The sequence below is a fragment of the Gekko japonicus genome, unplaced genomic scaffold (genome assembly GCF_001447785.1).
Source record: "Gekko japonicus isolate JY-2015 unplaced genomic scaffold, Gekko_japonicus_V1.1 scaffold158, whole genome shotgun sequence".
NCBI classification, from domain to species: Eukaryota; Metazoa; Chordata; class Lepidosauria; order Squamata; family Gekkonidae; genus Gekko; species Gekko japonicus.
In genome coordinates, this window is record NW_015170279.1 from 1334223 (window position 1) to 1361293 (window position 27071).

General features: G+C 45.5%; 1 protein-coding gene across 1 annotated transcript in view; it reads left to right on the top strand.

Annotated features, from left to right (window-relative positions):
• TNR (tenascin R) overlaps positions 1 to 27071 on the top strand; it is a 138593-nt gene that overhangs the window by 39831 nt on the left and 71691 nt on the right. The window contains exons 5-7 of the mRNA XM_015417743.1: positions 8088 to 8238; positions 13383 to 13652; positions 17470 to 17655. Coding sequence (XP_015273229.1) covers positions 8088 to 8238; positions 13383 to 13652; positions 17470 to 17655 — 607 coding nt within the window. The remainder of the gene's footprint in view (positions 1 to 8087; positions 8239 to 13382; positions 13653 to 17469; positions 17656 to 27071) is intronic.

Consider the following 27071-nt stretch of genomic DNA (forward strand, 5'->3'; position numbering starts at 1 on the left):
AGGTCAGTTACGCTGAGAGAGTAGGACTTGGCAGAGTAGGGATTCGAACTTGGGGTCTCCCAGGTCCTAGTCCACACTCTTTTTTATTTAATATTTTATAATTAATACCGTCAATGCAACATAATTAGTACAATCCCACAATTATACAGTCACCAAACAACCAATAAGATTGCAACGAAATATAACCACAAACACAACAATCAGCAAATGAAATTTAAAAGAAATGAGCAATACCAGAAACCACAACCTGTAACTTCCATGCATTGCTCATATTACAATAGAGTGAAATATTTCAAGTTTTTTGGAACTACTCGCACCTGCAACAAGTAATTCAATGTAATAGACAACTAGTCCACACTCTATACTACACTGGCTCTCATTTTTACACTGTGCAGCTTTATATTTTATGCAATCCCATACATTATACAGTTATATGTTTTACATGCAATTGTGATACATCTCAACAAGCCTTGCCTTAATACTATATACCATCCGTGCAGAACTATTGATTTTAATGGAGGTTCACTAAAGATCAGGCAGCGTAACTGAGTGCTGGAGGTGTGACAGCAGACGAGATCAGCAGAAAAATAAAAGCGAGATGAGGAGAAGCTGATGAATATGACTCGAGTTTCACAGTTGTTTTTAAAGGGCCAGGGGGGGAATATTTTTTGTAGTTTGACAAGCTCTTGCTTGCTTTCTCACCGCAACATGCTTTTTGTCTCTTTTCTGCTCATTCCCTCAGTCACAAGCGAAATCCTCCTATAAACTGAAGCGCACTTTTTTGGTATATTTATAAGCCCGTGGATAATGTGCTATTTAAAATCAGGTTAAATTCTTGCTAGATAAGACACCTGCCTGCTGTAAAGGAAGAAATTGTAATGCAAATGTTACCTGAGGATTCCATGAATGAACCAAATGAGCACCAATTCCCGGATAACAGGAAGCAGTTTTGTAAGGCAGGCGAAAGTCGGCATGCATTTTATATTTGGAAAGGAACAGATGAATAGGCAAGGTAACGGCCTGATCCTGAAGATGGCTTTAAATTAGGGCTGGCAAACATCCAAAAAAAGGCAAGCCTGGCCTCTTCTTTTGACTCTAGTGTGGCAGCTGGGTGTTTAGGAAACAGCAGGGGAAGCTTTTCATGGCATGGAGATAGGCCATAATGTCCAATAATATCGTCACATCAGGCTTTTGATCAAGGAATAGCAACAGGGGACGCTGGAAAAGTTGGCAGATCTTTTTTGGACATTATGAGGGAGCAGCAAGAGATGATGTATGAATCATTCACACACCTGCTTTTTGCCCTTCTGTGTAACAGCCAAACACGTCCCCTGCAGTGAGGTGCGTGGGTACAATTCAAGCCCAGTGCCCACAGATCACACCACCAGGAGAAACACGCAAATGCTTTCTTCATATGTTCATCCCAAAGCTGGGGGTGGGGGGTGTCACTCAGTGTCTCGTTATGCAAGATGTCTGACTGCCTCCAGACTCACGTCAGACATGTGACCGAGGATTCACCTTTAAAAGCACTTTCTGTCCCTATTCTGCTCTGCAGCCTGGTGTGAGGGGAGGAGAGGCTTCGGCCTTACCTCCCTTCCACCCATAGATCCAGAGGTGTTAGCCATATTAGTCTGTTGCTGCAAAATAGTAAAAAGCCCAGTAGCACCTTTAAGACTAACAAACTTTATTGTAGCGTAAGCTTTCGAGAAACACAGCTCTCCTTGTCAGATGCATCTGACGAAGAGAGCTGTGTTTCTCGAAAGCTTACGCTACAATAAAGTTTGTTAGTCTTAAAGGTGCTACTGGGCTTTTTACTATTCTTCCTTCCACCCTGCACCCTTTTGGCAACAAAAATGGATTTGGGGGGGGGCATCAGAGTGTCCCACTGCTGGGAACCACTTGTCATGGTCTGTGGAGCAGAATAGGGGCAGAAAGTTCTTCTAAAGGTGAGTCCTTGGTCACATTTCTGATTCAAGTCATGGGGTGGGTTTAACCAACCCAATTCACATCATACGTCTCTGGTAATGAGACCCTCACTCTTCCTTGTAATCCAAAGCTATTTAAAGGCTGTGTCTGAGCTGGTCAAAAACTAAGGACAAGTTTTCCAAGTTTGTCCCTCCTTGCTCTGGTAAGTTCTCCCTTTTTCTCAGGGTAGTTTCACTTGCAAGGTTGGGCTGCAGAAGCCATGTGAGGTTGGGGACCTGCTTCACAGACGCCGGTGTAAACTGGGTGTAGTGGGTTGAGTGTTGCTCATAAGGACAAAACTAGATTTTAATTCGGGTTAGAACGGGTTAGAATGGATAAAAGGAAGTACTTCTTCACCCAAAGACTGATTAACACTTGGAATTCACTGCCACAGGAAGTGGTGGCGGCTACAAGCATGGACGGCTTCAAAAGGGAATTAGATAAGCATATGGAGCAGAGGTCCATCAGTGGCTATTAGCCACAAGGTATAGAAAGGAACTATGGGGCAAGTGATGCTCTATCATCTTGGTGCTTGGGGGGGTCAACAGTGGGAGGGCTTCTAATGTCCTGGCCCCACTGGTGGACCTCCTGATAGCACTGGTATTTCTTGCCACTGTCTGATACAGAGTGTTGGACTGGATGGGCCTTTGGCCTGATCCAACATTGGCATCTCTTATGTTCTTATGTTCTTATGGAATTATTTATTTGGAGACTTCTACCCTGCCTTCCTCCCCAGTGGAGACCCAAAGAAGCTTATAACATTGTCCTCCCCTCCTCCATTTTATCCTCACAACAACAATCCTGTGGTGTGGCTTAGATTGAGAGAGTGTGACTGGCCTCATGGCTTTTTATTATAGTTATTGCAGTTCCGCAGGGCTTGTAAGGCAGAGATGTCCCACCAGGTGTTCAATTGAGAACAGCAGTTGTTCCATCATAGGACTCCCATGCCCTGCCCTCCCATGAGACAGCAGCACTATTGAGGTTTTAGTGCCATCTTTAGCTCAATTGTTGGTCTACTGGTTTTAATCTTGTTTTATCTGATGTCTTGAATTAGGAGCAATGTGCCACCGAAGTTATTTCAGAAGTCTTCCATCTATGTAGAATTTATGTGCGAGGATTCTTTGATAAAGACAAAGAGGAATTTTAGACCGACGATATAATCCGGAAGAGGAACGGTTCCCAAACGGTTTCTGGTCTGCCATTTCAGACAGAACCGTTTTAGAACCGGTTCCCTACCGGAATATATTTGTAATTTCACACACAAACGCTTCTGTCCCATTTAGGAAATGGGGCTGAAGCATTTTACCTGTCAACCGCTTCCAAGTAGTCTTCAGTTTCCTCTCCCAGTTCCGATGTGCTTTTTCCCGCCATTTTTTGTCCGCGTGGACAATCTCTGGCTTTTTTGGGAGGGGGGATGTTCACTTTATAGCGCTATAGCACTATAACGGTAGAACACAACAGCATTATATCAGCCCCATTGGAATGCCTGGAGTGTTTTGTTATAGCACTATAGCGCTATAGCGCTCTAAAGTGAACATTAAAAAATAGCCGGAGATCGCCTGCGCGGGTGAAAAATGGTGGGGGGGAAAGCGGTGCAGTCTGAAATGGCAAACCACTTCAGATCCAGCTCTTTACCAGAAGGGGAAAGCCATGTGTGAAATGGCAGCCCTATACCGGTTTACTCCACGACGGATCAAAAGCAGCTTCAAAATGGGTTTAAAAGGGTAATGTGAAATTCCTCAAAGAAGCGGGCTGAAAGTAAACTGGGACCCCGTCAGAATCTTTCACATGCTGCATTGTGTAATAGAACATGCAGTTGTTTGTGTCAATGGCTTATTGTAAGAAGTAGACAGTATTGTCCTTTGTAGTACTTGTACTGATACAAATAACAAGGATTGTATGTAATTATAAGTTCTATTGAGCACCATAACATTATTCATAATTAAATTTAAAGAAGAGTCTGTGCATATTTGTTGCCATCTCATGGTATATATTTTGTTTGTATTAGGTTATGACCATGTTATACACCGCCCTGAGCCTAATCTCTGGGGAAGGGCGATAGATAAAACAAATAAATAATAATGGCACAGTGGGGTCTCCCAGATCCTAGTCCAATATGCTAGTCACTACTGGCACAGGGATCTCTGCGATCCTAGTCGGACATGTTAATCACTACTGGTTAGGGTTGCCAGATCCCCTGGTGCAGGAGGAGATCCCTTGGTTTGGGGCACTCCTCTCCGCTGGTGGCCAGGTGGCCGCCAGGGGGAAATTACCCCCTCCAAAACAGGCAAGAGGCAGGAAATAAATGTGACATGCCTACATCACCCAGAAATGATGTAGGCATGACTCTATGGTTAGAAGCTAATTGTACCATAGAGATTTTGCCCACAAAACAGAGCATCATCCCCAATGTGCCTATGTCACTTCCGGATGATGGAGGCATGTCACGTTTATTTTCTGCTTCTTCCCTCCCCGCTCCTGGTAAGTGCACCCCCATCCCCTGCTCACTCATCCAAGGGACCTGGCAGCCCTACTACTGGCACAGGGATCTATGTGTCTACCCATTCCTGTGGAGAGGTCTAGTTCTGGCTAAAGAAAAAAATGGAGGAAAAATGTGAAAGGGTCCCAGAGGAGATCCGGGAAATTACAGGCCAGTCAGTCTGACGTCGATACCAGGTAAATTGTTGGAAACGGTTATTAAGGAAAGAATTAGTAAGCACATTGATGAACAAAAAATATTGAGGCAGACTCAGCATGGGTTCTGTAAGGGAAGATCTTGTCTCACCAACCTGTTAGTGTTCTTTGAGGGGTTATCAAACATGTGGACAAGGGGGACCCAATAGATATTGTTTACCTTGACTTCCAGAAAGCTTTTGATAAAGTTCCTCATCAAATGCTCCTAAGTAAGCTCAAAAATCACAGGATAAAAGGACGTCCTTTCGTGGATCAAAGACTGGCTAATTAATAGGAAACAGAGAGTGAGTATAAATGGGAAATTTTCTCAGTGGAGGGTAGTAAGCTGAGGGGTACCACAGGGTTCAGTACTTGGTCCAATGCTTTTAAACTTGTTTATTAATGATTTGGAGTTGGGTGTAAGCAGTGAATTGGCTTCATTTGCAGATGACACAAAGTTGTTCAGGGTGGTGAAAACCAGGGAGGATTGTGAGGCACTTCAAAGGGATCTGTCGAGGATGGGCGAGTGGGCGTCAACGTGGCAAATGGGTTCAATGTGGCCAAGTGCAAAATGATGCACATTGGAGCCAAAAATCCTAACTATAAATACACATTGATGGCGTCCGAACTGGCAGAGACTGACCAAGAGAGAGATCTTGGAGTCGTAGTAGATAACTCACTGAAAATGTCGAGACAGTGTGTGACTGCAATAAAAAAAGGCCAATGCTACGCTGGGGATTATTAGGAAGGATATTGAAAACAGATCAGCCAGTATCATAATGCCCCTGTATAAATCAATGGTGCGACCTCATTTGGAATACTGTGTACAGTTCTGGTCACCACACCTTAAAAAGGATATTATAGCTTTGGGGAAAGTGCAGAAAAGGGGAACTAGAATGATAAAAGGATTGGAACAGTTTCCCCATGAAGAAAGGTTAAAATGCTTGGGGCTCTTTAGCTTGGAGAAACGATGGCTGAGGGGTGACATGATTGAGGTTTATAAGATTATGCATGGGATAGAGCAGGTAGAGAAAGAGGTACTTTTCTCCCTTTCTCACAATACAAGAACTCATGGGCACTCAATGAAATTGCTGAGCGGTCAGGTTAGAACTGATAAAAGGAAGTACTTCTTCACCCAAAGAGTGATTAACACATGGAATTCACTGCCACTGGAGGTGGTGGCCGCTACAAGCATAGACAGTTTCAAGAGGGAATTAGATAAGCATATGGAGTAGAGATCCATCAGTGGCTATTAGCCACAAGGGACTCTGGGGCAAGGGATGCTCTGTATTTTTGGTGCTTGGGGGGGGTCAATAGTGTGAGGGCTCCTAGTGTCCTGGCCCCACTGCTGGACCTCCTGATATCACCTGGTATATTTGGCCACTGTGTGACAGAGTGTTGGACTGGATGGGCCATTGGCCTGATCCAACATTGGCTTCTCTTATGTTCTTATGTTCTGTGCTACATGATGCAGCATGACAACCCATGATGCTACAGTGTGGGCAGCAGCAGGCATTGGTTACAGGGGACAGGACATCTCCTGCTATAGAGCACCTGAGATGGAGGGATGGGTGGGGTGGGGGACAAAATTCCAGGTGCCCATGTATATCAGGTTCTCTGAATTCCTATTTTCATTTTTTTGAAATTCCATTCTTCTTACATCTCTGCAATGGAAGGAATTAGAGGCTTACTTTAAAAAAAATGAAAGCAGGCAATTCAGAGAACCTGGTACATGTATTTGTTATAACATTATATCGCTGTAATGATATTTGAGTGCCAATTAAAAAATTTAAAGCCTCCTGTGGCAGGCAGAGGAAATGGCTGCTGCAGGGACAATTTCAGGAAAAATCTGAGGGACTCCTCTAATGTGCCTACTCTCTGGAGGATATGACCAGCTTTTCACTTCGCCCCAATTTTCATTCCTCATTAGGCATCTTTACTTTGTTGTGAACTTGCTTATTTGTTTGGGGCGAGCAGAAATATTTTAAAGTTTCTTTTTCAGTTGAATACTTTTTGGGAGAGAGAGACTGGTGTCTCCCTTCATTCATTGGGGCTTATTCTGAGGTAATTTGTGTCTTGTCTCTATTTAATTTATAGTGCACTTCAATATTCTGGCTAGAACCCTTGCCTGGGGAGTTGTTCAGATTCTGTTTGCTCCACCTCCCTTTTTAACACCCTATCCTATTGCAGTCTGCACAGTGCAAATCATAAGTGAAATCTATTATTTAATGACCTGGTCCCATTTCCTGTACAGTTTCTTGCCCAATTAACAATTATTATTCTATGCATGGTATTAAAAGCCACATTATTTGTTTCATTATTCTGTTTGGTTTGAATCAGGGTCATACGAAGGGCCAATGGAATCTTTGTCTGTGGGGCCCATGGTGGCTCTCATGGTGGCTCTCAGCAGCCCAGAAAGTGGAAGACCTGCTCTCCCTCCCGTGTGAGGTGGTACAGTTTCATTCCCCTCACCTATGCACTCAGGTTTTTAAAATAAAACTAAAACCATCCCCTCTTATGTGTTTGAGGCTGGAATATATGGAAATGTGCATAACTCCATGTGCCCCCCTCATTAAAACATGTAGTTGCTTCAGGAAAACCCAAGTTCGAATTCCTGTTCTGTCATGATTTGTTGTTCAGTCGCACAGTCGAGTCTGACTCTTCATGACCCTATGGACCACATCACGCAAGGCCCTCCTGTCTTCCGTCGTCCTCCGGAGTTTGCTTAATTTCATGTTCTGAATCACTCCAATCATTCGCTCATAGAATGGTTGGTGAGGATAAAAGTTAGGGTCCTAGGAGAAAGGGCAGAATAAACACATACAAATAGTACATAAATCTGGAAAGAAAAACAGTATTTTGCAGTGATAGCTGGAATTCACAGCAGTGTAATGGAAAGGGGGTTGATTTGACCCCAGGACAATTGATCCTGCTGGGTTCTGGAAACTGGCTTGCAGGTGTGGCAAAAATCCCCCCACAAATAATTAAGAACCATTCACTCAACCAAGACCCACTTAAAGAAATTAGTCAGGGAGGAATTCTCCCAAGTAACACAGCATACCATGAGTGGCTACACTTGTGAGACACACTAAGTTACCAGGTGTACTAATCGGATCATACCGCACTTACATTCAGAACAACACTCAAGTATTAATAGCAACTTACCAAGGGAAACGCAGTGTCATTTGTTATCCATAAGCAGCAATGTTCAATGCAGTGTAAAATGTAACATGTATTATCTGGATATACTCTGTTTTTAATATACCAATAAAATTAATTAAATTAATTTTTTTAAAAAAAAAGAAATTAGTCAATGATGAGAATGGTGCTGGTGGTTATTTGACCTCGTAGTGGATCTATAATAACCCGTCCAAAAGCAGAAGGGAGGGGGCAGTCACTGACATTGCCAGGTCTTCCAAACTTTCAGCTGGCTTCTTCTAAATTCTCAGGACAACGAGGGGGGTGTAATTGCACAGCTTCCAAGCAGCATGACGACCTTCAATCAGACAGGCCTGAAGCCAGGAGAAGAGTACACTGTCAATGTGGTCGCACTCAAGGAGCAGGCCCGGAGTCCCCCAGCCTCAGCAAGTGTTTCAACCTGTAAGTAACCCTAACTTCTATGCCAGTTTGGACGTCAGCAAGTAATTTCTTATCTTGGTAGGCTTAGTCTGTATTAAGGGCTGCCTTTCATGATAGCTAGGATTGCTGGGTGCCCACCTGTGGCAGCCAGACTCCCACTCCCACTCTCTGTTACCCATCCATGTGATGACTTCCAGGTGGTGTCACAGAAGTGGCATCATAATATCAGCAGTGCTTCCCCCTTCCAGGCTCCTCCCTCACTAGCTCCTGGGGATTGTGGGTACAGACTTACCAACCTTAATGATAGCTCAGTGGAACCTCCAGGTTCAGACACAGAATACTTGAAGCCAGGGGTTTTTTTGTAGAAAAAGCCCAGCAGGAACTCATTAGCATAATAGGCCACACCCAACAGCAGGAACTCATTTGCATATTAGGCCACACCCCTGACAGCGCAGCTCATTATACTATTAGGCCACACCCCACATGTTACCAGAAGTGTGGTCATCCAACCACACCCTTCCTTTGCTTCCTATTCTGTTTACTTTGTTGTCACAACCCTGGGCTTTTTTTTAGCAGGAACTTCTTTGCATGTTAGGCCACACACCCCTATTGTAGCCAATGAGTGTCTGCTGTTAGGTGTGGCCTATTATGCTAATGAGTTCCTGCTGGGCGTGGCCAACTCAGGAGCCAGCCGGAACTCCGTTCCTGTGCGTTCCTGCCCAAAAATAGCCCTGCTTGAAGCTAGTATTCTGGCTGAACCACCCAAGTGACTGCTTGGGGCAGCACAACGATGGCCATGCCAGTGCTGTGCCAGGGCTCAGCTTGCTCCCAGCCACCTCCTTCTTGGGCATGTGCTGCCACTGGCCCAAGTAGCCATTGCAGGAGACGAGAATACCGAACAGGCTGAACTCTCGGCCCGATCTCACAGAGCAATCCTGTTTCCTGTCACGTGACCACAGTGCCTATCACTGGAGTGAAGCATGACTGCGTGACAAAGTTAACGTTTCAGACCAGAAGAAGACATGAAAAAGAAACTTGGGCTGCCCCCAAAGTTGCAGGGGCTTGGCTCGGACCTAGCTGACGGTGACTTAAAGGTTACCTTTGCTTGGGCAACGAACTGCCTTGAACTGGCCTCAAGTGGACCTCTGAATACTACTTGCTGTGGGGGCAGGGAGGGATCAAGGCAGGGCCTTCGCCCTTTTGCCCCTTGTGCTGGCTTCCTGGCTTTCCCTTGGAAACAGGATGCTATTCTCCCCGGCCTCCTGGACCAGTCCAGCTGGGCTCTGGGCAACAGGATGTTAACAAACCCCTTAGCTCACTTAGGGTCAAACTGATGAGGTTCGGCAGCTTCTGACCCATGCAGCTCTGTTCTTGGCAACCAAATCAAATCACTCCATTCATCAGAGTCAATCTAGCCAATGAAAGGAACATATAAACAGCTCTTGTCAAGCTCTCCAGCAGGGGAAGCATCCACAAAGCCGATAATTATAGAGCAATTAATGGGGCTTTGGAACCGAGGATGGAACCCATGCCAAGAAAGCAACACAATACAGGCAAGGCCTTGCAATCAAACAACAGAGGGTGTGTTTTTTTTAATAATCTACAATCCCGCTGCAGATTTTAGTCAACCTCTCGTCTTCTCAGTTTAAGCATAAACAGGCATTCCTTCTTCTTCTTTTTTAACAGATGTCTGTTTGAAACTTGTTTGCAGGAGGCGGCTTACCGGTGACATCTACTGGCCACATAAAGCCATCTTGAAGGAATTTGTGTAGTGTGTGCTCAATCTCAGACAGCGACAGTGTTGCTCAAACTTCTGACAGCTGAGAATCTAACTAGGGGTGATGCTGGGAGTTCAGTGGTCAGAGCTCCCTCCTATTTCAGTCAGAAACAAATCTGCCAGACTGCTGTTTGTCCCATTGGAAGAAACATACAGGAATATATATGATGCTTGCATGTTTTCCCCAGTGGGCAAATAATAGCACCATAGGGTCGTTTGAGGAGAGGTCAGTCACACAGGCAGGAAGGTGGATGCCCTTTCTGTCATACTGCAGTTTTGAAGAGAATCAGGACCCTGCACAAAAAGAAAAGACACTGGGAATCTAGGGTTGCCAGCTCCAGGTTGGGAAATACCTGGAGATTTTGGGGGTGGAGCCTGAGGAGGGCAGGGTTTGGGGCATAATGCTATAGGGTCTAACTTCCAAAGTGGCCATTTTCTCCAGGTGAACGGATCTCTGTCACCTGGAGATCAGTTGTAATAATGGGAGATCTCCAGCCACCACCTGGGGATTGGCAACCCTCCTGGGAAACTATAGTCATGGATGTCCCAGTATCTCTTCTCATTACGCCTTGATACACACAGGCCCCGGTCACACGGGAGGTTTAGGGCTGGAAGAGGGACAGATCGGGGGTGCAGCTAACGGGCGCGATCACACCGCAACATCTGGGAAGCGGCGCGCACCCGTCCCCAATCCGGCCTTTCAGGCCGAAAATGTGCATTAAAAAAAGAACCTGCAAAGGGGAAGGACATTCCTGAAACGCCGCAGCGAGCGTGGCCGTGAGATCGCCGGTGCACCCGTCTGCAGGAGCAATCGAGGCTCCCGGCCGAACTGCGCATGCGCACACATGCGCAGCTGGCTGCCTCACTCTCCCTTCAGTGGCTTCCCCCCCCCCCCGGCATCTGATCGTGCGAGGGAGGAACTGCGCGGCGGCTCAGGGGATCTATCTGATCCCGCCGCCGCGTGTCTCTTTTGGTGCGGCTCTAAAAAGCCGCACTTTGGCCGTGCTTCCCCCCCCCCCCATGTGGCAGGGGCCACAGTTTACTTTTACAATATAGAAGAACCACATGCTGTCCCTGGAACTCATTCCTGGGCATGCCTCCTGATTTGAAGAAGATTAGCTCAGAACTGGGGCTTGTGCATAGACATAACAGGTACCCTTGTCCATCAGCAGATAATTTTGCTGCATCTCTGCACTGGGAGTAATTGATGCCATTGTGCACATTGTAGAGGTAAAGGTTTTCAGTGGAGATTCATTGGAAGGCCAAAGCAGTGAATCATCATACAGAGTTGGAGGAGGTGGTCTTCCTTATGCATGGGCGCTTTCAGGCTCCTTAATTGTTTCATTAATTTAGTTCCAGTGGCACATAGTTTGATTATCCAGATGTATTTAAAGAATTCACACTGCATGGAGTCAGGGGACAGACCCAGCACTTCTTTTCACATACATACACAAGTAATGCTTCCCCAAATCTGTCTTCTTCCTCTGATTCCCATTCCTGATTAGTTTTTCAGTCTGCACTGTACCTTACATTTTTCAGTTCCCTGGAAATCTACTTCTATGTACACCATTGTTTCAAAATATGATCATTTTAGCGGCTCTTCTGGCTTCACTAAAATTCCTTAGCTCTGGACTAGATTACCTCCTTTTTTTGTGGTAAGGACTCTGAGACTTCAAAAAGTGTATGCTGCGTAAAAAAACCAGTAGTGCTGCCTTCCCTATCTTCGTGTTGGGGAAAAGCCAACTACTGGATTTTCCCCCTTCATGCAGCTATTAAAAAGCACAAGAGCCATACCAGGGGGGAAATTGTCAGCCGCACATTGGAGACAGAACCATATGACACGTTTCATCATCTGGGTCCTGATAATAGTTAATTACAAGCAAGAACATTAAGGCTGCAGTCCTATGTGTACTTCAGCCCCATAGAACCCCATTGGATTTACTTCTTGGTAACCTTGCCTGAGATTGGGCTGCACTACCTTTCAAAGCCCTGAACTAGATGGCGCAGGCTAGCCTGGTCTTGTCAGATCTTGGATGTGAAGCAAGATCGGCCCTGGTTAGTATTTGGATGGGAGACCACCACGGATTTCCAGGGTTGCTCTGCGGGTTGCTCTGCGGAGGAAGACACGGATAAGCCACCTCTCTTAGTCTCTTGCCTTGAAAACCCTACGGGGTCACCATAAGTTGGCTGCAACTTGACATCACTTCACACAAACACACACACTTTATTATTCTCACATTCAAAGGCCAAAATGGAATATGTCTGCAGATTTATTTGGGGGATTCTTTACCTTCCCAGGGAAGACCATATAAAACGATCGCTGGGATTTATCAAGGGCCGGGTAATCAACCGAAACCAAGAGATGCTTGTGAATTTATGAACTAGCCCCAAAGTTAGCAAGCCTCTTTCCTGTGAGATTTTTTTTTTAAGAATATGTATTTATTCAAGGCATTTTTTAAGCCATTGTGAGCCTCTAGGACATAATAATAATAATAATAATAATAATAATAAATACCAGGGAAAGAATGCTGTTATTAAAGCATGATTTACAAGGGCAATGCACTTAATACAGAGCATAATTTAGGCTGCCACCAGCACAAAAGAAAGTATTGAATGCTCTGGAGTAAAAGATAGGATAATAGCTCTCTGATTCCCCAGGTAGCAAATAAACCTGAGATTAGATGCACAGCAGGAACAAGATAATGCCAGTTTGGTACACAAGTGATTAACAAACATTTAGCTCCAATTTTTTTTAGGCAGGTGTAATGCAGCAATTATGCTTAGGGACACAGTAAAAATACCAGGGAAAGAATGCTGTTATTAAAGCATGATTTACAAGGGCAATGCACTTAATACAGAGCATAATTTAGGCTGCCACCAGCACAAAAGAAAGTATTGAATGCTCTGGAGTAAAAGATAGGATAATAGCTCTCTGATTCCCCAGGTAGCAAATAAACCTGAGATTAGATGCACAGCAGGAACAAGATAATGCCAGTTTGGTACACAAGTGATTAACAAACATTTAGCTCCAATTTTTTTTAGGCAGGTGTAATGCAGCAATTATGCTTAGGGATGTTGTGCTATCCCAGCTGGTTCAATTCCCAACCCAGTAACTGTTACTCCACCAATGCAAACAACTATTCCGAACCCTTCTGATGTACAGTTCTATCCTATTTACTCTCTCTTAAGAAGAAAAAAAATCTTGGGGACTGAATTCACATGTTATTCTGCAAGCCAGTCCAAGTTGGATGTGGGAATTCTTGTGCAAGTTAGTTGGAGACTGAAGGATTATTATGGAATCTATATCCCACTGTAAGCGATGGAGAAGCATGGTTCAGTTTCTCTTCTAATTTGTTTTCCTTCATTTATGCATGGACACCATCTTCAGTAATTGACGGGCCAACCCAGATATTGGTGCGAGATGTCTCTGACACAGTGGCCTTTGTTGAATGGACTCCACCTCGGGCTAAAGTGGACTACATCTTGCTGAAGTATGGCCTAGAGAATGGAGAAGGGGGGCAGACCATCTTCCGGCTACAGCCTCCCCTGAGCCAGTACTCCATGCAAGCCCTGCGACCCGGCTCCCAGTACGAAGTCTCCATCTCAGCTGTCCGTGGGACCAATGAGAGCGATGCTGCAGTCACCCGTTTTGTAACAGGTACACCCAAGATAATAGAGTATTAAGGAGAGTGCTTCTGACTGGGTGTAGTCATAAATGTTCACCTCCTATGCAATATGAGAATCCCCAACATAGGAAAGGAGCCAGAACTCAGTGGTAGAGCACCAGCTCTGCATGCTGAAGATCCCAGGTTCCATCCCTGGCATCTTCTGTTCAACAAGATCTCATAGCAGGCTGGGAAATGGGAGTGTGCACATCAGAAAACTGGATTTCATGGAAGGCATGCTTTTTTGTTATCCCAAAGTTTCAGAACTCTTGTTGGGACCGTTTTTCCAGTCTCCCCGCCCGCCCGCCCAAAGCAGCAGGAGAAGGGAGGGAGGGAGAGTCAGCTGGGCCCCAGCAAAAAGCCACTCATTGGCATCTCCCATCACTTTAAATTTTAAAGGGATTATAAACCTCACCTAAGAGATGATGGAGACTCAGCTGATAGTTACCTAGATAGGGCCATTATTCCTTCCAAGTAGACCCATGCAAAATAGCAACTATATTATTTCCAACAGCAGGTGGATTTGGCCTCTGTCCACTGGACTATCAGCTAGTTGGCTAACAGTGGGTAGTCAGGGGATGGTACACTTACCTGGCCTGCATCGGAGAAGGGCAGGTGATTGGCTGGGCTTGCAGACTCCCGCATTGCTTCACTGACCCAGGTTGGAGCAGAGCCTCCTGGAAGTGCAGAAGCCCACCCCCAGATCTGGTGGACCAGCTAAACTTTGCAGAAGTACCCGTCGGCTGATCAGGCAGGGCAGTGAAGCCTCGTTGACATATCTGATTCATTTTTCTACCATCTGCCATTGCATTCAAGGTGGTTTACAACTAAAATAAAATAATATACACACAATACAAAGTGCCACTGAACTTCCCCCCCCCCAACACAAAGGGGACTGAAATGGAAGATGTGCACATTCAGCCACTAACTTTTAGCTGATGTTTAGTTACAAAGAGGTGGATTTTGCCAGCTTTTTTTACTAATGGGAAAGTGAGGAAGGGTCCACCTGAAAGACTAAGCTGGGGATTGGGGGGACCCATATGGGCAAAACTCATGAGAAACGAGGGGAGCAGCACAGAGCTCCAGGAGCCTCATAGTGTGGAGTACACACCCCCTCGTTCTGATGCAATCTTGAAGCAACCCTAGCCAGGAAGGGGAGATTTCCTACTGTCTCCAACAAGGATGCAGAATGTATGGTGTATTTACTAGTACTATATAGGAACACTCTCGTTATAATTTTTTAATTAAATCAAAGCCCATAGAATGCTAACAGGTTTAATTTATTGTTCCATAAAGGTGGGGGGAAAGCATGTTTGGGAACTCATTTATGGGCTTGTATATTGCCTGTCATAAAGGTTACAGATGGCTACTTGTACTTCTGTAATGTTAAGTCTATGATGATCCCTTGCCAACTGAACTTCTGAGTGTGTGGGAGTGTGTGCGCACTCTTTAATGATTTGCTGAGTCTTCCCTTCTGTGATTTACTTCTATGGCATTTCAGAATCATAAAAGACAAATAGAAAGCAAGACCTGCTGCCTTATAAATTTGTCACTCTTCCTTCACGCGGTATGAAACTGCGCACATTCTGCCTTCTGTATGTACAGCCAATGTGGCACTGCAGCTGGTACATAAGAGAATGTAACCCCCAAGCCCCACCTATCAAAATCCTAATTAGGCAACTTTGCAGAGCGTTGCAATGAAAACGCACACACATTAAAAGAAAACACAGTGTCATGTGCTGAATTCAAAGGTGAATACCCTTGCATGGCTGTAATGGCTTTAATTATTATTTTTTTATTAGAATACACATTTGGAGGGCAAATCTTTCATTTGAGCACCCCAAACCCATAATTCCTAACATGTTTTGTATTAGAATGAAGTGTTTGGGTGATAATAAGGGTGGATAAGAGAGGGCATATCCCAGATTGTGTTTTGCACATGGAAGGTCCCTGTTTCAATTTACTTCTACTTTCAATTTACTGAAAGGGTTTCAGCTAGCTTGCAAGACTGTTAATGACAGAACATTTCAGAGGTCATTAATTCAAAGAAGAAGAAGAGGAGGAGGAGGTTGGATTTATACACCGCCCCTCACAACCTGAAGGCGTCTCAGAGTGGCTTATGATTCCTTTCCCTTCCCCTTTCCACAACAGACACCCTGTGAGGCAGGTAGGGCTGAGAGAGTTCTCTCAAGAACTGCTCTTGAGAGAACAGTTTTGAAAGAGCTTAAGACTGACCCAAAGTCACACCAGCAGATGCATGTGGAGGAGTAGGGAATCAAACCTGGTTCTCCCAGATTAGAGTCCACACTCCTAACCACTACACCAAACTGGTTCTCCATGAGTTGGAAGGAATTTGATGGCACTTAACACACACATACAGAGCTAGCTAGAAAAGATGCTTGCCTTACAGCCCTCTGTCGCTGTGCCAACCTGAGCAGAGTGACACCGTTCTAAGTCCATGGAAATCAGTGGGCTTAGAAAGAGGAAACTCTGCTTAGGATGGCATTGATGTAATAATAGAGACTACAGGATGAGATGAACCAATGGTCTGCTTCAGTAGGAGTATCAATACAGATTTTTTCTTTTTAAGGCTGTGAATTGGTCTCTTGTAGCATTCAAAAGTGGATTTGATGTTGTTTCATCCAATTTTCTTGAACTCTAAATTCTGGCCTCTGGGCTTTGCCTCATTTGATTTCATTTCAGAACAATTAACCTTCCAAATGGCTTATTAGGTAACGTGGCAGATTTGCCACCATCTCAGACCTACATATTATACTCATAGACACTGGAAGTCTAGCTGAACGGCATACTCTGAATTCTAATTAGATAAAAAAACCATGAAGTGCTTTGCACACTTTAATGCATTACATAAATGATAAGGGTTATCATTACTATTAGTTAATTAGCAAGTTTTTCCGCTCTGTGCAAGAATTATTGGTTTGAATCCTCTGCCTGGAATTGTCAAAGAGGGCAAGATGGCAACAAATCTAAGGGAGCCGTTCTAAGAAGGCCTGTTTGGAATTAAGCCCCATTTTATTCAATAGGGCTTACTCCCAGGAAAGTGTTCTTAGGATTGCAATCTGTAACATGTAGCATGCGTTGTATAAGTGTTGTGTATGCTGACCGCCACCAGAGGCCAGCGAATACCCCAGAGCTTGACTCTGGGAGAACAATAGGGACTAGGCTCCTAGTCCCTCCACTGGAGGACCAATGGGACCGTGGTGGGAGATTCAAACCCACCAACGGGACCCAGGGGTGGGTCCCCAGGGGTGTATATAGTTGGCCAGCCGGCCGTTACTGGTTGTTCTTGTTGTGTACCAATAAAGCGTGCTATGCACTATGCTATCTTGTGTCCCTCGTCCATGTGGCTAACCCACTACACAATAATAAGGAAAGATCCAAGTTGTTTTCCCAACAGAGCCAGTGTGTAGCAGTGTTAGAGTGCCGAAGTAGGATCTGGGAGACCCAGGTTCGAATCTCCACTCTGCCATGGAATCTCGGCGGGTGACCTTAGGCCGCTGAGACACTCTCAGTGGGGATGAAGTGGAGGAGGGGAGGGTGATGTCAGCTGCTTTGGGTCCCAGATGGGGAGAAAGTCAGGGTAGAAATGAAGTCAATAACACTAATGAAATAAAAATAAACTTTCTGAAATACGTGGCAAGCCAGGTTGTCAACGCGAAAATACTTTTCTCAGGACCATTACCACTGCATTCGGTATGACTGCTTGTGAGTTGATAGTGAACACGGATTGCAGTCAAGAATGAAACTGATGCGGAAACACTAGTTCTTTTGTGTGTGTTTTGAACGCAGAAATTGACGCTCCCAAGAACTTGCGTGTGCTCTCCCGGACATCGGACAGCTTGCAGCTAGAGTGGGACAACAGCGAAGCAGAGGTGGAGAACTTCAAGGTGGTGTACAGCACACTGGCTGGAGAGCAGTACCATGAGGTGCTGGTGCCACGGAATGCAGGTGCCACAACCAGGGCTACCCTCATAGGTAAGCCACCTTACCCACTGTACAGACAGGGGTTTTTTTTCTTGCAAACGTTAGAAGTGGGGGAAATTTCCATTGTTTTTGTGTACTTCTCAGAACGTATGCAAGGACAAATGGTTGGGTTTGACCTGTACAGTTCATCCAGATGATCCATTTGCAGATAGGGTGCAGTGATTTCTGCCAATTCCCCTCTCCCATTGGGAGACCCCCAACTTTACATCGCATGCTGTCCCTGAAGGACTGCTGGCCACTAGAAACCACATGTTGTGAGACAATGGGCTGCATCAGGAGAGGAAAGCAGGAAAGCCTCTATGATGGCCCCTGCTTCTTCTTCACTGCGAGACAGATTTTCCCTGCCAAAATTCTTAGTTCCCTTCAGGTACTGAGCTCGTGATAATATTTGTGGCTTTATGTCCCACCCTGTGATAGAATCTAATTTGATTTTTGCCTAGCCCAGGAAGTTGTCAGGAGAAAACAGAAGCCCTCTTTTTAGATCCCCTGAAATGGCACTGGAGACTGTGTAATACTGAACAATAATGAAGATTTTATTTAATAGGCAGGGATGGTAAGGGGTAGAATTGAAAAGGCTGAGGTAAATGTTGTTGATAAAACAGTATATTTTTCAATTGACAGACAAGATGGTGTTGTAGCAGCTTATTTTCACAAATTCTTGGTTCTTATCAGTGATAGATGATTGACTAAGTCCTTTGGCTTCAGTTTCTGCATATAGTTTCCTATTAACTGTTCAGCTTTTCTAGAAAAGTCGCTCTTTTAATGTATCATATTCTTTCCCCTTTTCTGAAATCACAATGTGTCTTCCTTCCTCTGAGTAGTCTATAACTTTCCTTTCACTGCAGACCAGGGACTGCCTCAGTGCCAGTTCCCTGTATAACTGGACAGGACTTGTATTTCTTCCCTGAAAATATAATTCTATTCCTTTTGGCTTCAGCCTGCTACCCAGTCACTGCCAAAATCTCAAACCCCAGTTCTTGGTGTCTGTGTGAAAATGTACTTCAGCTTTAGCCGACACTAGACTCGGAATCCTTAGATGGAATGCTTCCCCAGATTGTGTTTAACACTGCTAAGACCAGAAGTCTTTCCCTTTATTCAAAAGGTGAACCTGTCTATTAGGCTTTTTAGTCAGACTCTTCAGACATCGGGTCCTATAGTTGAACTTTTACTTTCCTGAACAGGAGCTGCCACTGAATACAAAACGAAATCCCTCTCCCCTCAGCACATAGCTGATCTTATATTTCCCTCAGTTGGCACATTCTAGAGCAGAGTTAACTGGTTCTATGAAAAAAGCCCACAAGGGGAAAAAACCCACAGGAAAAAAGCCCACAGAAAAAAAACCATGGTCATAAACGCTCACAGGAAAAAAGCCCACATGGAAAAAAGCGCATACACAAAAAAGCCCACACAGAAAAAAGCCCACACAGAAAGAAGCCCACATGGAAAAATACCATGTAAAGCACCATAAATATTTATGATGGATAACCACTCATCGCCACTTATGAGAATGAATGAAAAACAATTTTTTTTCTGTGGGCTTTTTTCTGGTCACCGAGTTAACTACTCACCTCCCTTCTACAATGTTGCTGCATTAGGAAAACAGCATTTTAAATGTAGTCCGTCACAGCTCCACTTTTATGAAGATGAAAATCTTTGTGGATGTTGTAATGGCCATGCAAAGTGAGGAGGTAGCCTTTCTGGTAGGCTCTTATAGAGCTAAAAGAGAAAGATGTCTCTTTAGTGAGCTCTGATGGCCAGACGGTGCTGGCTTTATTTAAGCTTTTTGGTAGCTGGTGGCTACTAGCTACGGACACCTTCTCTTGGAACAAGCACTGGAGAGAAAGAGTTGGGTAGCGGGAATGTAGCCAGCAAAGGAGACAGCTGAGTTTTTGCAGCTGGCTAATAAGAAGGGAGCCCTGACCTGGATGGCCTAGATTAGCCTGATCTCGTCAGGCTAAGCTGTGTTGGCCATGGTTAGTACTTGGATGGGGGGACCACCAAGGAAGTCCAGGGTTGCGATGCATAGGCAAACAACAGCACCTCTGTTAGTCTAATGCCTCGAAAACTGTACCGGCTCACCATAAGTTGGCTGTGACTTGATGGTAGTTTCTACCATCAATAAGAAGGCAAGAGGCCCCGTAGGGCATGGTATGTAATGCAGGTAAAACTTCTGCTGCTTTGATGACCAGAACAGCGCTAGGGTGCTCATCTGCTCCTCCATGCTCAGTTTGTATATTTTAAAGCAGGCAAGCATCAGAAAATCTCCACAACTCTCAAGTATACTCTTTTGTAGAGAAACTGGCCTGATAAAGGGATTTCCTTTGAGATTTCCTATCTCTCAGGGGAAGTGAAGAGCATGAAAGAGAATTGTCTTTCAAGTAATGTGATTGCAACAAGGTGCTCTGATATTTGATCTGTGGGGGCTGCTTCATACCTGCTGGCCATCACCATTCTGCAGCAGAGTCATTGTAAAAGTCAGGTACTTCCTTATACAGAGCTTATATCCTTCAGTACCTAAGAACTTGGCCTATTGAGGCCCCAGTCACACAGGAGGTTTTGGCCCGGAAGAGGGACGGGTCGGAGGCACAGCAAACGGGCGCGATCCCACCGCAACATCTGGGAATCGGCACACACCCGTTCCCGATCCGTCCCTTCGGAATAAAAATGCAGTGCAAAAAAGAACCTACTAACTGGTAGGACTTTCCTGAAGCACCGCAGCAAGCGCGGCCATGAGATCGCCGGCGCAATCGTCTGCAGGAGCAATTGAGGCTCCCGGCTGAACTGCGCACGCACACACATGCGCAGTTCGGCTGCCTCGCTCTCCTTTCAGTGGCTTCCCCCCGGCATCTGATCGTGCTGGGGAGGAACTGTGCGGCGGCTCAGGGGATCTGTGTGATCCCGCCGCCGCATGACTCTTTTGGTGCGGCTTTGAAAAGCCGCATTTTGGGCGTACTTTTCCCCCCATGTGGCAGGGGCCTTTGTTATACAAATTTATTTAAGTGCAATTGAGTCATTAGTCACTTAAAAGGCAGATGATTAAACAACTCAAAAAACAATTAATCACCTCCATTCTAAACAGATCTTTAGTGCCACAATGGAAAGAAGGCTTCTAAGGCCACTGCAACATCCCCCGGTCACCCAGATGGCCACTCCAACCTTTTTTGCATATACACACAAATTAGACCCACCTCCTCTTGAGGGCTACAAAAAGAACAAAAGTGAGCAGGGATTGGACACCTGAGAAGAGAGATGCTGACAAATTACCTTGTGGTAGAGGGCAAAGGACAGTTCAGTGAAATAATCCAGATGGTTTGGGAAAGCGGGCTCCATGCTACATCCTTTCCGAGTCCTGAATATGATGATCAATTAAACTTCGAGCGCAAAGCAAAAGCCTCTCGCCAAAAGCTTCTCGAAAGAAAACTGGTCCATCAGCACACATCTACCCTGCTCAGCATCTCATATCCAGCTGTGACAACCCTGTCATGTCCCAGAGGAAAAGGGAGGGGAGGAGACCCAGGACTGCAGGAGAATGCACGGCCACACAGTGAAAGCAGTAGATTAAAAATAATGATCTCCCCTTCATAAATTTATACAACTCTGTTTTGAATCTGATGCGGTTCTTTTTATCTCATGACTGTTCTGAGAAGGGCTGCTCTAGAATTTTAATGAACCTATGTTATGGTCTTTCCATTTTTAAATTAAGTCTTTCTGCCTGGCTACAAAGCTTTTAGTCAGCCTGGAAAGATTTGCTCCTGCATTGTGGTACCTGATAGGGAATTCAGTAAGCTAGGAGGAGGAGGAGGAGGATCTATATTTACAGTTGTGCCCATCAGCAATTCCCATAGGGGTTGCCATCCTGGCCCCAAGTCTTCCTATTTTTACAGATCCCACTGAATTGCAATGGCTCACACACACACATATATCATTCCCCCAAAGAATGTCCCACTAGCTCCCTTCTATTAGTGTTGGGACCTAGATATTTTTTCTTCTCCTATAGTATCCATACATACATCCTTTTTCACCTCTGCATCTTCTTAGCACTAGGAAGGACCATGGATTTTTCCACATTCTCATTTCCTTTGTTTATGTATTCCTTTTACTTTGGGGGTGGGGGTCTGTGCCACATGTGTTTTGCTCCCTCTAGTGGACGATTCACTCTTCTTCTTCTTCGTTTTCTTCTTCTTCTGTTTGGTGTAGTGGTTAAGTGCGCGGACTCTAATCTGGGAGAACCGGGCTTGATTCCCCACTCCTCCACTTGCACCTGGCTGGATGACCTTGGGCAAGCTGTAGTTCTGATAAAAGCTGTTCTTGAAAAAAAGCAGTTTCTGTAGGGATCCCAAGTCCCCCCGGGGGGCAGGGAAACCCCCGCCCCAGAGACCCGTTCCCCATTGCCGCCGGATCGGGCCCCGGGGAGAACTTCTCCCCAACGTGCATGTCACCAGGAAGTGACACGGGCACGCCAGGCAAGCCGGGGGCGGGGCCACAGCCATACAAGGGAAAACTCTATGGTTTTCCCTTGTATGGTCGTGGCCCCGCCCCCAGCGTGCCCGGTGTCATAATGTCACTTCCTAGTGATGTGCATGCGGTGCGTGCACCGGGAGCCACCCGGGAGTCCCCCGCAGAGGAGGTAAGTGCCACTTGGCAACCCTAAGTTTCTGTCAGATCTCTCTCAGCCCCACCTACCTCACAGGGTGTCTGTTGTGGGGAGGGGAAGGTAAAGGAGTTTGTAAGCCGCTCTGAGACACCTTTGGGTAGTGAAGGGCGGGGTATAAATCCAATCTCTCCTCTTCTTCTTCTACTTCTTCTTCTTCTTCTATTACATCGCTTTATGTCTGGCATATCCCCCTGCAGATTTTTATGCTGGACATAAAGCAATGTAATATTGAATTGACCACTAGAGGACACAAAACACATGCAGAACGGGGGGGGGGGAACCTAAAGCAACAGGAAGACACAAGCAAGGAAAATTAGAATGTAGTAAAGCCTCATGTTTCCGTGAAACAGAGCACAGGGATTGCAATGCACACAGTGTCCCAGATTCCATCCTTGGCATCTCTGGAGAAAAGGGGCACAGGTAGCAGAGATGGGGAAGATCTGGGCTTAGTGATCTCACTCAGAGTAGACAATAGGGATGGGTACGAATCAGTTCACAAACTAGAGCTTATGATGAATTTTGGCCAGTTCGTGGTTTGTGAATTGAAGTTCGTGGCAGATCAGCCAGAGCAAACTTTCCACTAACTTTCAAGCAGTTCGTGGTAGTTTGTGAATGGAAACATTTCCAGACAGACTGTCTCCACTCAATCAAAATGTTTACCAAATTCGAAAGGCAGGGTGAGGTTCCCTGTGCATCTGATGTGTCTAGCTTGCATAGGGTCTGTCCGATACACTTTTGAACCTGCGCCTGACATTTTCCCCTAAATGCACTTTCCTGGGGCATCTTCTTTGGTGGGCCATAACTCGGACCCCCTGAGTCCAATCTGCACATAACTTAAAGTGCATATAGAAGAACATCAGCAGGAGGTCCCCTGAGAGTTTGATGTCCCTAGTTTGCACAGGGTCTGTTCTATACACTCCTGAACCTCCTGAACTGGTGCTTATCATCTCCCCAGAAAGCACTTTCCGTGGGGCACCTCCTTTGGGGGGACTGTGACTGGGGACCCGTAAATCCTATCCTCACCAAACCTGGATGGCAGGTAAAGGAGAGTCAGATGGATATCCTCTGTGAGTCTGGTGTCTCTAGCACACTGGGGCCCATTCTACTGTATAAACCAATTTATTTCGCATCTAAAAATTCATGATGTTTCGTGGCTCACGAACTGGGCACACCACGAACCACAAACCACATTTTCCCAGTTTGTGCCCATCCCGAGTGGGCTATATGGACAAGGGTATGACTCAGTATAAGGCAAATGAGCAATAGAAGCCAACAGAAGAATGAAGTGCTGGGAAAGGAATTCTCTCTGCTATCTGCTGCTGCAGCCAAAGTCCTTTAACGCGGTTGCCCATAGTTCAGCATAGCTCTGAAGGTGGTTCTATACATTATTATTCTTAACAGGCCAGGGAGGCTGACGCCTTCTCCTGATGTTGCTTCCTGGCTCTGGGATTCAGAGGCTGACTGCCTTTGAACATGAAGGTTCCCTTTAGTCACCATGGCTAGTAGCCACTGATAGACCTATCTTCCATTTATCTATTTAATCCCCTTTTAAAGCTGTTTGTGCCTGTGGCCATCACTACACTCCATGGCAGCTAATCCCACATTTTAATCACTCACTATGCAAAGAAGTGTTTCCTTTTGTGCTCTCCAAGCAATTGCTTTGGTGGCTTGGTTGGAGAACCAACCAGGGATGGAGAAATGACTCCTGTAAGAGATGGAAGGGAAGAGGAAGTGGTACTTCCCAGGGGCAGCACTTTCTATGCACATGTAGATCTGGTGCGCCCAGATGGCTGGATCTTTCCAGCACTAGAGGTAGAGAAAAGCGAGGAGCAAAGGGAGGGGGGAAAATAAAGCCTTTCTCTTCTTAACCTCTCCTGCGAGTTGCTCTTAGCACAGATTTCACGGCTGGCCTATGCTACTACAGAAGAGCATGAAACAGGTTTTCCTTAATTCCATCGGCAAGGACGTTCCGCCCTAGAGGGGGGATTTCTATATAGCATTGGCTTTGTCTGCCTCTTGAAGCGTGGCTGGCCATCTCCGCTGCCTATTTCCAGGCGCAGATACAGCCTTTCGGATGGGTCCCCGGTTTGCACATCATGCTCCGCTCATGACTGGTTGCCTTAAACACATCTTCGGAGGGGTTTTGACATCTGTTCAGCCTAACATCCATAGCTGAGTTTTTCTCACTACGGTGGAATTCCCTTACAGTTGGCTATTCTGTGCGGTCACAATGTGGTCTTTATGAAATGAGATTATCTGGATTGCTGTCAACGGTGCCAGACATTCATTCAGCTATTAGGCACTGTCAGAGTGTGTCAGAAAAATAGCCTGTGGATTTCAGAGTGAGAAACAATCAAAAGACATGATCTCGCACAAGCCAGGCATTCTGAAGTGCCGGTTTCTTTAATGCAAGTGCAAAGCATAAACCCAGATCTCTTCCATAGAAATCAGTGGGACTTAACTTTGACTGGATCTTATGTAGAGTACAATGGAGGTGTAAAGTGAAAAAACATCATATCTTTCTGTCTGTCTGTTATGCAAGAACCACTTGGCCAGATCAGAACAGGGACTTATCCAGCATTCAGTTCCCAGTAGAGGCTTAGACAGGGGTGGCTTTCCAGCCAGATCACCCAAACAGCTCCTTGGGGACTTTCCCCCTTCTGGCCTGTTCTCTGCCCAAAGAAAGGGAGAAAAAACCTTTAAAAACTCAGAGCGAAGGTTTTGCTCATTTCAAACCTCCAAAGAAAAAATGAATTTCTTCACACCCTGTCTTTCTCCCCCATGGGGACCCCAAATGGCTTACCTCATTCTTCTTTCCATCATTTTGGCCTCACAACAGCCTTGTGAGTTAGGTTAGTCAGAGGGCGTGTGTGACTGGCCCACGTCACCCAGCAAGCCAGAGAGTCAGCTTGGTGTAGTGGTTAGTAGCACAGACTCTAATCTGGGTGAACCAGGTTTGATTCCCTACTCCGCCACGTGCAGCTGCTGGTGTGACCTTGGGTCAGTTACAAGTTCTTTCAGAGCTGTTCTCTCACAAGCAGTTCTCTCAGAGCTCTCTTTAGCCCCACCTACTTCACAGGGTGTCTGTTGTGGGAGGAGAAGGAAAAGGAAAAGGAGATTGTAAGTGCACTGAGACTCTTTTGAGTAGTGAAGGGCCAGGTATAAATCCAATCTCTTCTTCTTCCACAGCAGAGTGAGGATTCAAACCTGAGTCTCCCAGATTCTAGTCCAACACTCCTAACCACTGCACCACACTGGCTGTCAGTCAAAGAAGAAAGATATGCATGCCCATCATTCTTAAAACGACTCCCATTCAAGGGAGAGGCATGATTTCCAAGGAAATAGTTCAGGATACATGTTGATAGTTTTCAAATATTAAAAAAAAATGTCAGAGGGAAAAGCAGGCAGATTTCTTCAACCTGTGAGCAGCAGGTTTAAAGTACAGGAAGTGTATACATTGGTATACACATTCCACTTCAGGGAGGAAGTTCTGTTTCTGACGGCTTCTGTAATGGAAGAAAGTGTTTAGGTTATGTATGGACAATAGTGTTTCAGAGAGTCTGCAACATGGGTAGGCAGAGCAAATACCAGTCCACTGGAGCAGCACAGACCAGTTTCTGGTAAACAGCAAATATTGATGGACTGCGGACTAGGGAGGACCTTGATCCACACCGGACTTCGTGCGTTTGACCTTAAGCAAGAATGAATGCTCAAAACCATTCAACAGATTTGTTTAAGAAATCCTGAAAATTAACTCCTGATCACATTGATGTACCATTTGGGTCTTGATAAGTAAGAGTAAAGCATGTGAGAGTGAAGCCAGTCTAGCCCTGCACTTTAGCACTCTGGTTTCCGCTATATATTTGCACTGAGTAACTAGAGATGCCCGGTCTCCTGTTTCAGCTGGAGTTCTCTCGCCCCCACTTGCCCTTCCTGTCACTGCTCACCTGGGTGGCAGGAGAAAATTGAGGGGATGGGGGCCTATCAGCTTGATTGGTGATGCAATAACATCACTTCCAGTGTGACTGGAAGTGACATCATCACTTCGCTGGTGACATCATGATGTTGCTGGGAAGGGCCCCCATCTAACTGGTGAATCTCCTGCTGGTTGCCAGCCTCATGTTTGCAACCCTACTATAAGTAAAATATCAAATCCTTCCCACACTTCTGCAGTCTTGCAATGAGAGAATGGGCGGTACTTTTCAAGGGGTAAAGAAGGGGGAATGGGCTGCCGCCAGGGAGAGAGAACAATATGTTTCCTTGTTTACATTTGGCTGTACTTGTAGGCAGGGAATCTTTGCTGTCTTAGATCTGTGGCAGCTTGGAGAATCCTCCGGTCTCTGTTCACGGGAGAAATAAATAAACCCACATAAAGCCAAAGAGCACTGACAGAGAGCCACTGGTCTCCACTTTGATCCAATAATGATAATAGATGATAGATTGGCTTGGAAATTAACTAAATTGCCGTCTCCCCTGATGAGCCAGAAACCACAGGGCAGGCCTCCTGCCAGGAACTGGATACTTATAGCTCCGCCGCACGCAGAGGGAAGCTGCTTTATTTCATTAATTATTGAGTGTTTCATTTATGCCTCATAAATAAGAAACTCAAATGAAAATGTTGGATGTCAGATCAGTTTGGTAACAAATAAAGCTATCGCGCACCGTTCTCTCCCTCCTTGTAAGTTTTTTGGAAGGCGACGGCTGCGGGTCTCTATTACCGTCAAGGAAGGGTAATTCTGTGCCCCCAAATGAA